The sequence below is a fragment of the Bombus impatiens genome, unplaced genomic scaffold (assembly GCF_000188095.3).
Source record: "Bombus impatiens unplaced genomic scaffold, BIMP_2.2 scf_0382, whole genome shotgun sequence".
NCBI lineage: Eukaryota > Metazoa > Arthropoda > Insecta > Hymenoptera > Apidae > Bombus > Bombus impatiens.
Genome location: NT_176801.1, coordinates 527,076 through 538,266, shown reverse-complemented (window position 1 = coordinate 538,266; position 11,191 = coordinate 527,076). Strand labels below are relative to the sequence as shown.

General features: G+C 37.3%; 1 protein-coding gene and 1 long non-coding RNA gene across 3 annotated transcripts in view; one reads left to right on the top strand and one right to left on the bottom strand.

The window, feature by feature from the left end:
- Positions 1-2,428: 2,428 nt before the first annotated feature.
- Positions 2,429-11,191, bottom strand: part of LOC100749530 — a 65,618-nt gene continuing 56,855 nt past the window's right edge. For both annotated transcript variants that reach the window (XM_024368027.2, XM_003489929.4), the window contains exons 2-3: positions 4,004-5,536; positions 2,429-2,941 (exon numbers count right to left, since the gene is read on the bottom strand). In XM_024368027.2, the coding sequence (XP_024223795.1) occupies positions 2,608-2,941; positions 4,004-5,451 (1,782 nt within the window). In that variant the 5' untranslated portion in view covers positions 5,452-5,536 and the 3' untranslated portion in view covers positions 2,429-2,607. The remainder of the gene's footprint in view (positions 2,942-4,003; positions 5,537-11,191) is intronic.
- On the top strand, positions 5,433-9,954 carry LOC112212937. Its single transcript, XR_002946792.2, has 2 exons — positions 5,433-5,571; positions 7,274-9,954. It is a non-coding gene; the product is annotated as an uncharacterized LOC112212937 (long non-coding RNA).

The following is an 11,191-nucleotide window of genomic DNA, read 5'->3' as shown; positions in this document are numbered from 1 at the left end:
CTCCGAGCGATTCGACGCTCGGTGTACAAAGTGTTTCGAACTAAATATCATTCTTCGATTTATCATTCAAAAAATATATTTTTTTTTTTTACTCAATTCGTTGAAAAACTTTTATAAATAAAGTATAAGAATTTGACGATACCGTCTCTTTATTCTAGTTTACTCTTCTATTTTGAAACACTCTGCGTAAAGCGTTCCATAGAATTGCTGAACAATAAATTGAAAACGATGGTCCCGAATGAACGCGATCGATGTTGTTTTAATCGATGAAGTACCGTTCGTTTCACTTGCCGATCGATACCCATAATCAGCTTTCTTCCCGTTATCGCTTCGACACAAACATCGCAATCGACTCATCTTCGCGGAGGATTTCCGTTCCGCGCGAGCAAATCGAGAGAAAGAAGAGGAAAAAATGACAAAGAGAAACCGATACTGCGGGTCCTAGTTTTCGCGTAAGATAATAATCTAATTAATACTAACATGGGCTTGGTGGAAGAGATATAGTACGATTATAAACTAAATCTTTAACCTTAATTCGCTGATATCTACTTTGATTAATCGAAAAGAAGATCGTAGCCAAGAGTAGATATCAAATTGTAAAAGTCATTCTTAAAGCGATACATCAACCATGTTTTTAAAATCTGCTTTTCACATTTTATACCATACATCGTTTTTTCTATATTATGGAGCGTTAAAAAAAAGGAAAGAAACGATCGAAACATCGAGAACAAAAGTGGATTGAATAGGTATATCGGCTCTATATACATCTCCAATAAGCTGTATTAATTATGCAAAAGTGGAAAAATTCATTTTTAGATAGGATTAGTTTTGAACGACGAATTATTCAATTTGTGGCGTTTGAAATCAATTCGCTTTTACTCTTCGTACTTCGATTTTGAATGGACGCTCAAAATTTCGGCATTCTCGTATCTATCTTTATCTAATCGAAATTAACCTTTCGAATCTTGAAACCTGTAAATATTAATATATAATCAACTATATCGTCTCGCTATAATCTCTTTCACCTACAACAAGATATATTTATATAAATTCAATCGATCGATACAAAGAGCGCTCGATAGAGAATCGTTCGATAGAGAACGATAAATGGCTGGAATACGGTACGATTAAAAATACAACGAAGCTTCGTCGATTTTCATCGTTGAAACGAATAAATTTAAACTCGTTTCGTATCCAGATCACGTTGTCGTGTTACGAATTTCGAAATATATTGCAGATTTCCTATTTATAGTTCTCGTTTTCGATCGTTTGTTTCTTTGATTCTTCTCTTTCAAATTCGAAATATACGACATAGCCAACGTTCCCTTTAATGCGACAATCTCGTCTCTTCGATTTTCGAATTTTTCGAGTAAGTCGAATGCTATTTGACTTTTCAAATTACTCGAAACATTCGCCTAATCAAACATTCGCTTGGCGTTCGCTAATTTAAGAAATCGACTAATTCGTTCTAATGTATTTCTGCGAATATTCGGATATTAAAAAATAGCCAAAATCTCTATCTCTTTAAGGTTCGGAATTTTCAAATTCGGAAAGTATTCGAATTCTTTCGTTACAATTTAATATCCAAATATTTCCACATACTTGAATTATATAATTTAATGGTACGCGATACATTGCACAAATCGTTAAAAATTGGAATTTCTCTAGTTGATAAAATTCGATGTATCGAATGATACGATTATTAGAAATAAAATATTTCGCGTTACACGACGAAACAAGTTTCCCTCGGTTCGAATTTCAAGTGCAACTGTAATTAGTTGCCAGTCTTTCGATCGCGTTCGTTTGACGATATTCGATTTCGTAAAGAGCGTATCACACACGTGACAGCATAGTTGATCGAGAAGCAAATAATTCGTGGCTATCTCGAAGGACGTTGAGCAAAGAAGTCATGTTTCCAATCTACGATTCCGCCAATCGAGTTTACATTTCGTCCAGTGGCACAAATTGAAAAATCATTAACGCTATTCTTATCCTTATCCTATAGATTATTCTAATCGTCGCCGTACGTTCTGTCCGATTTACACAGCCTTTTCTTCCTCGAACGTGTCTCGGTGAATCACGACGCTTCGTTGTCATAACCACCGATTCTTTTCTTATCTAAGCGCATCGAGTTTCTGTCCAATTGCGAAGAATCGATAACAATAAGAAACACATTAGAGAAAGACTCTATAAGAGACAAACAAGTGATTTTTCAATTATTAACGAAATAATTTGTTTAAAGTACTTATAGAAACACGAAACTGGAATATCGTACGGTGCTTGTTAATATTTCAAGGCATCGTCGTACTTTGGTTTCGACAAATATTTCGAGCAAACCATCGTAACGCAACGAATATTTCATCCGAATGGAAAATGTTATAGGAAAAAATTTGTATAGTTAAACACCGGAGTCGCTAAAAATTCCTTGTTAATCGAAGCAAACGCGTTCCTGGCGACCGTTCGAGTAGCAAACTTTTCGCACATTGGACCGTTTTAAAGGAAATCGATGGAAGGAGAAACGAGACGAACGGAGGAAACGATTCTAAACGGTTTCAAGCTTCGTCGTCGATAGCGCACGAAATAGAAACTCGAAAAGTCTGATTCTCGCTAGCTCGGTCCAAAGAAACCAAGGGTTTCCAACGTCCTGGTGACTCTTTCGATTAATTGGTCCTTGTATCGCCATATCGTGGTGTCTAACACGCTGTTCTCGCGATATTGGACGCAAGTCTTCTTCAACGATTTCACGCAATCGGCTCTGTAATGCTGAAGTTGAGCATCCTCGGTCTCTATGGGGTAACTGGTGCAACCGGCGCCCAAACAGGCCAAAGGGAAGTGATTGTGCAAGGTCACCACCCTCTCCGGATTGTGGAAGCACTTGATGTACTGATTAGGTTTCGTGAAGTTTTGCGAACGATAGACGTGTTGCAACATATGCATGTACCTGCGAACATATGAGAAATTTTGAACAAAGGATTAACGGAGACGTTGCATCGCTCGGTTCTCCAATCTTTGTATATTTCAATTTCCAAACACTCGAATGTCCATATTTTTAGACTTTCCGATATTCCGATTCATACGTTTTCAAATTTTCGAATTTTCAAACGTTTGAATCTTTTAATTCTCGAACTTTGGAATTCCCGAATTTTGGAAAATACTAGATCTTCGAATTTCTCGTCTCTTAAAACTTCAAATTCCTAAACTCTTCGATCTGACTCTCTAACTTGTTAAATTTCGCAGATTTGCAGGTCATTGAACCCTAAAACTTTCCAATTTTTCATTATCGATTTCTAATGTTTCTAATGTTTGAAACCAAAGATCTACGGATTAAGTAGAAGGAAATTCGTGAAATGTATATTAGATCATTTACGGTTTCGTTACGTTTCGCTTGGCTTTGCTTCTTTTCGGTTGTTCAAAATTGGCTGACAGCGTTTGAGCGGTTGCTACATCGTAGTCGATACTATAGTTATTTTGTTAAACAGGGGTCCCGATACTTAGTTGGTTAGTTACGTTAAAATTTGCCAATACCTTTAATGACACAGAAGAAATTGTAAAAGTATCTTGGGTGCAATTTATTCGGCTTTCGAAACTAAACGATCGTTTACCCAACACGAAGAATACCGTTATTATCGATACGTTACCATCTAGTATTACGTTCAACCTAAATTTCACAATTTTACATAATTTCCAGTAAGGCTAAGATCTCGGATGAAATTACAATGATCGATATAATCATCGAAAAATTTATTTCCTTTGTATTCTGATCAAAATATTCTCTATGATAGTTATCTTTTTCTCAATGAAGATCGAATCTGATCCATCGACTTTCTTCTTGATATAACGAATCGTCGCTCTTTCTTTTATTCGACAGATTACTCGAGTCAAACTATCGCAAAACATCGATAGGAAAGAAAAAGTTCTATTTCGTTGAATGTAATGAAACAAATAGGAAAATAAGTTATATAATATAATATATAATATACAATAAAATAAGTATGGTACTCACTTTGGCATGTCCTTAAAGTACCCGTGCGAGTGCAGCAAATCGTCGAGGAAATACACGTTCCTCACGTTATACGAAGCCCTAGTCTCGTTTCTAATCTTTAACGCTTTCTGCAGCACCCTCTTCATCAAATCCTGCCACGTAGCGTCTTTCACCGGCATGATCACTTCGTCCACGTCCAATAAAGCGATATATTCGTACTCGTACATATGCTTGTACAAACAGTCGTTATATGGAATCAGTTCGTTCTGTCTCTTATGATTGGTCTTCTTTGTCAGATACATGTGTTGAAAAGCAGGAACGTTAGGTTGCCCACCAGGTAACGTCAGCGGGGTCACATGGACCATTCCTAATTTCTGATAATGATCTAGAATCTTTGTCACGTTAGGATGAACCTGGAGCTGATAGAAGAAGATCTTGTCTGCGCCTAACAGGCTGATCAACTCGATCCATTCGACCAGTCTGACAGACAAATCCTCGTGAAGGAAATCTAGACCTTTCACGCAGACGGCAAAATCTTTTTTACGTTCTGGCTTATTGTATATGACTCTAAGATTATTGCTGGGAGTGTCGCAGCTCTTTTCTACCATAGAAACTGAAGCCGGAGGTCCCTTCGACCAATGAGACTGGGGAATCTTGCAGGCAATTACGTACGGCTGATAGATTCCCTGTTTGTAGTTACCCCATTTAGGGTACCAGATATATTTATATTCCATGGTCTCGACAATGACAGGATCTCTTTCCCCATCGTACCAAAATTGACAATGAGTCTTTACAGTAGGCTCGATTCTATCGATCATCCCAACGATCCTAACGGCTGGCCCTATTCTCGACAGCTTTCTACGGTCGTAATAAGCACCAAACAATTGAAACGTGCCGTTACCGGTTCGCATCGTTTGCCAGTAAACGTTATTGAACTCTATATCGTAGATAGAGGGATATTTCAGATTGGAACAGCTGTAATTGCCTTTAGTCTTGCTCTGACTAGCAGGATATTTGCTGTTCTTGTTCCAGTAAGCTAAAGGCAGACTAGGTATCCTCTGTTCTATTTCCTCGATCAACTCTTCCTCTGTTTTCGCTGGTCTTTTATCCAACAATGGCTCCAACTCCGAAGGATTTTTCGTTGGATTGTTGGATATGGTGGTCAAAGTGGTTAAGAGGCTGGAACCACCGGAATTCGAAAAACTGGAGTCTGCCGAGGATCTCTGCAAGAGATATCTGGAGAGACCGAGACTGGAAGAGCCACGGTTCTTCATTATCTCGCGTCGACGATAGATGTCGTCGAGGAGAAGGTCGTTAGCGGACTCTTCGGCCGTTGGTGTCTCTCTGAGGCTGTTCTCCACATGACGGAATTGCACCGCCGCGATCATCACCAGGCCCCAGACGAACACGAACAACAGAGCGCGTCTGACGCACCTGGACCCTACGCCGCCACAGTTCTGCCACTTCATGCTGATCGACTAGCTGCGTATCGATTGGGACACGCTGGCTCTGTGGCCCCGGCTCCACTCACGCGGACGTCCAATCGTGTTGCGTCTGAAATCAAATTGAATAATAGTTACTAAGAGAAAGTATTTTCTTACCTGTAAAATACTATAATAATTATAATAATTATTATAATAGTACAATAACATAAAACAGAACTCTCTCTCTCTCTTTCTCTCTCTCTTTCTATCTATCTATTTATTTCAATGAAATTTTTATAGTTTCTACTTTATTAATTTGAACCTGAATTTCTTCTATGCATCCTACTTTCTTCGTATAGAAGAAAGATCATAGACAGCTCAGAGAATCGGTGAATTCTTATTATACGAACTAATATAAGCTATTCGTCTCTCGACAAATTCATATAAGCGGAACTCTACCGAGCAAATTTACTTCTGTATACTTGTTTCATATTTTATTAGGACGATTATTAAGCTCCTTTTAAACTCGTTGTTTCTAATATGCTAAAAAGACTGTCTCGGCGGTAATATCACTTGCTACGTATAATAAACGAGATAAATTAGTATTGGAGTATTTGAAGACGTATTAATTTCCAACGATCTTGGACTTTTTCACGTATTTGTAGGAATCGTTAGATCGTTCGGCCCCGATGTCTAAGTCATATTTATTGAAAAAGAAAGGAACGTACAGACTCGATATTCAAAAGCGGAAAACTTTCTTACCACGAATATTAGCTCTAGCGACGATGATTCCGTCGGTTTGTTCAAACTATTTTGCAAACTACAATCTTCGCAAAGTGAAACTTAAATATACAGGATGTTCCAAAGGATACGAAGATTGAGAGTACAGAAAGCATAATAGTATCTCCCGGGACGAGCCGCGTCGGTTCGCCTAACGTTTGGGAGGAAGTCGATAATAACCGGAAGCGTTTTCCCGACAGTTGACGCAACCGGCGAAACTGGAGGATCGTAATCAAACTCTTCCTCCTTATAAATCGAGTTACAAGAAAGAAACAAAAAGAGATTATCCTACAGTTGTTTTTACTCGTCGATAATCTGAGACTATGATCTTCGACGTAATTGCTCTTCCATCGAGGAAAATCTTTTCCTGTATACCATTAAGCTTGGGTTATTACTTGCGATCGCTCATCCAGAACAATATTACCATGAACTAAATGACTTCGAGGTTAGAGTTAGAGGTCTTCGTTGAACTCCACGTTATTACGATCCTGCTCTTGTGAAATTATCCTTGAAACAAAATCTTGCGTTCTAAATAAACTTAAAATATATTTCCATTCGAAATTTCTGACCATTTTGTTTTCGTATTGAAACCATGAATTCTAAGACATCGCTAATCTACCGATGATACTTTGAAAAAATCGCTTCTTTCGATTTACATATCTTCTTTAATTCGTCGTTAATATACCGCGGATCTTCACGCGCTTAGATGCATACGCGTGGAAAATTGAAAGGTACAAGACCCTATACAACGCGTATGCGAGAATACATAAAATATCTAAAGGACAATATTTGCTAATTAAAAGAAATATCTGCCTGAGACTTGCTTTTTTAACTGCGTTTATAGGACTACGAATTTGCGTGAAACCGTAAACTCCGGGCTCTTTCGCAATTGTCAACTTCGATTGTTCGGCTAATTCGTTCATTTAAAATATAAAAGACGTTACTTGTTATATTTTCTGCCTGTGATCGTGAAACAGTGTACACATAGAACTCCAAGCGATTACGATCCTGGTTTTCGAAATTATCCTTGACCTTTTTGGCGCTTGGGATGGTAATAATTTCCAATTTTATCGTTTTTCAATTTCAGTGGTGTACATGGAAAGTGAAAAACAAGCTTGGTAGACAAACGGTATGGTGGAAGGCTTATCTGGAACGAGTCGACCGTGTCAAGGTATCAAGAACGATACTGGACTTACTGCGGTAGCTTTCACGCCTGGCCGAGGAGACAGCTTTTATTCGTCTGTTTATTTATAAACCGGGTGTAAGTGGCGGAGCGTGATACGAATTACGAAAGGTGGTGAATAATCCGCGAGGAATGGAGGGGATGGCTTTCGACTTCTGTATTTTTGTACATATATTTCTAATTTTATTTTCACTCTGAGCTTATTCCTCGAGATATTACTTGCAAGATATTACACCTTGAGTTGTAAGTTTTATTTTATCATAGCAACGTGCGTCATAGCAAAAGTAAGACATTTGAATGTAAAATTTTATAAAATTAAGACAGAAAATGATCATAGAATTAAGAATTTAGTACTTAGAATTTAGGCAAATCGAGAATCGTAAAACTAAGAATTGATAATGCGTCTTTTATATAAATATATTGGCGTAATGGACGTTTGGTGCGATGAGCGTTAAATTCCAGAAAATTAGAGACGATCGAGATAATTGCTAAAGATTTAAAAAGACATCGAGATTCGAGATCCAGGCAGATACGTAGGAAATTGAAGACGTTGGACTTATCTCTGTACAATCGTACGTTTAATGTGTATCGAATAAAATAAAAGACCATGACTAATAACCAATGGTTCGCGGCTCGAACGTACACATGGTAAATTATTAACGTTAATAGCTAATAAGTTGCGTACAACAGTAGCAACGGAAAATCTTGCGATATTCTCGCAAAGAAAGAAACGATTACATGACCGATTTTACGACCTTGCTAAGTCACGTGGCGACCTTGCCAGTAGGAATGAAGCAAAGCTAAGATATACGCATTACGCATAATAGCCTGTAGAATCTAATGAAATGTTGAGTTAATTCACCGACTAACAGCATCGACGAACACGTTGAATATCTGATCGATTGTGAAATACGGCATTCCATCCTTTTCAATTAATGTCTAATCGAAGCTAAAGTTGTTATACCTATTCTAGATGATTTTCAAAGTTTATCGGAAGTTTGCAGAACATTTAATAATCGCAGGATTCTGACAGAGATTATAATCTCAGAGGGCCGGGTACTTAAATTTATTTTTCAGATTTTTATCAATTCTTATTAAGCAAAACTTTACTATACACAGACGCGTAAATTCCGACGTTTATTCAGTTTTACGAACCAATTATATTACGAAAGCTACTATAAAAATTTACTGTAATTTCAAAATCACATATATTCGATATTTTATAAGAACCAGAAACACAAGTTTAAGATATATTCTACACACGCTATCTGAGATTCCCAGCTTCTACCGTTTCAGATATTTCTATGAATCTCTTTTAGCCAGAAACTCGAATATTTAAATGTAAACCGATTGTTAAACGTAAATTTTAATTTGGTCGATTTTACGATTTCGACGTGTCGTAAAAGCTGCGCTATCGACGATAACACAACCGGTAGCAGATAAAAGTCGATTATGATCGGTTAAGAGACCCTCTCTGCTAGTCGAATCCTTGTTATCCAACCACGCCAGAGAAACAGTGAGACGCGCAGGCTCGGAATACGTGGAACCGGTTATGCTGATGGCAAAGTGTTTTTCACCTTTTGCACCTCCCTCTACCTGGCCATCGCCCAGCCGCTCGCGAACACGCCGATGCTCTTTCGTCTAGCTAGCACGACGCTGTCCAACTTAAGTTCCAGAGCTTTTAGTTGGCGAACCTATCTCGCTTTTGTCCGACGACGTGTTAACAGGCGCGTCGTCGAAATGAAATATTCGATTCGGAGGCTCGGGAAGTACAAATGCAGTTTTCTCAAGAAACGAAATGAATAAAAGAAAGGACGTATCACGCGTGTACTTGCACAGGCTCACGAAGGTATTCGAGTACGCGTTACACTTTGCAATCTCATTAACGATATTACCAGACTCTATTATCGTGATTATATCGATAGAGTTCAAAAGGAATCTGTAAACGTATGCAGGAATTATTTGATATTTAGCACGAGTATAATATTTCACAGAGATTACAAAAGTATTTAAACGGTCGATTATTCGCTACTTTTGTAAGCCTGAATATTTAATGGGACCATCTTTAACACCTCTTACATGCTCAAAGTGGATATTCGTGTCGTATGCTAGTTATGTACTAAATATATACTCGCAACAAGTATCTTTTGACTTGTTTATAGATTTTGACGATCGTGATAGTCGAGTCTTGTCACGATGTTAATGAAATTTCAAAATATTTCACGTAACATTCACCAATGTAAATATACAAGTTTTCTATTCAAATACCTCCGTGGGCATCTTACCGACCCAACAACAGCTAATTGTCATATATTTCTTCGTCTTGCGTATTTCTGGTTTCTTGCAGAGAAAGGAAGCGAAAGAGAAAGAGAGATTACGAGGCCCTCGGATTTGATGAGGAAAGTTTGGAGGAATAATCGAGTTTTTAACCATCTATAACGAGTTAAATACTACATATTCAAATGAGAAGCCAAATTGATCGATTCCATTAAGATAAATTGATTCTTAGGAAGTTAAACATTAATCGTAAACCCTCTCCTATTCGAATGAAGTTTGTATATTTTATAGAATTAAATTTCATTTTATCTATTTATTAGTATGTCACTATATTTCATTCCTATATCATAAGACTGGTCCCCGATGATTTATTGTAATTATTTTCAATTTATTTCTTAATCTACTATATTATCCGTTATATGCCACAACTCGTTGATAGTCTGTCATAATTTATTGTGGCTTGAGATTCGTTTAATATATTATAATTTATCGTAAGTGATCTAGTGAATATCGTTTTTCTTTGATAAATAAGATACATTCGAGTTATCAAAGATTTAACGATTAATAGGTAAGTTCCTTTTTAGAGTAACTTTCTGAGGGGTTACTTACGAGGAGGGTTGATGTGTAGGGAGATTAAAAGTTGAGGGAAGCTTCAGAGTGGACGAAGTTTAGTGCTTTGGGAGGATCATTGTAGGAATTTTAAGACTCTCCGAGGAAAATATTTTATTTAATATTTCTATTTAACGAGTATGGAAGTTTTTATACGTTTTACGCGTCTTGGAAGGATTATAGGTATTAAGGTCTAATTTTAATCTTAACAAATATTTTCACTCGCAAGATACGTTTAATCTCTTCAAAAGGAACTTTGGAGTAAGAATAGAAATCTTTCTTTTCGAAAGATCTCCAATATTAAGCTTAACTGTAATCCTTCCATTACAAGAGCATATTTCTGAAAAATGTCGAGTAAAAGTAAAATATTCAGACGGAAGAAGGATTCTAAGTTCTTCGGAAATTCAGGTTCAGAGTAAAAATCTTTCCTTAAACAGGAACATCTAAATATTCGTTATTCGTTCTATCACGAATCTAAGAGAAAACCAAAGATACCAAAACGTTGCTAACGAAACGGAAACCAAAGTACTACGAAAGTACCAATGTCCTTCTTGGGCCACTGGATTCAGAAAAGTCAGTCGTCTAGGCGTTTCGATGAATGGGATATCGCGTGCAAGGGAAAGTGTCACGCAGATCTCTCAATAAGCGAACTGTCCTTGCAATTTGAAAAAAAAAAGTTATCTCGAATTCCATCACGAACTAGCTTCGCGACACGACAGAATTCTAACTAAATTCGATTTAAAGACAAGAAAAAATATGTTTGTTTTAAGCGGGAAGAATGATAATCCAATAATATCAGCGATCGGATGGAATTTCAAATAACAGAGAGAAATTTTGAGGCACGCGCTCACGCTGGGCGTATTCTAGAATCGCAGTGATTCGAACAAATAATTTCGAAACTTATCGCGAAACTTATCACGAAAGATGATTAGGCCT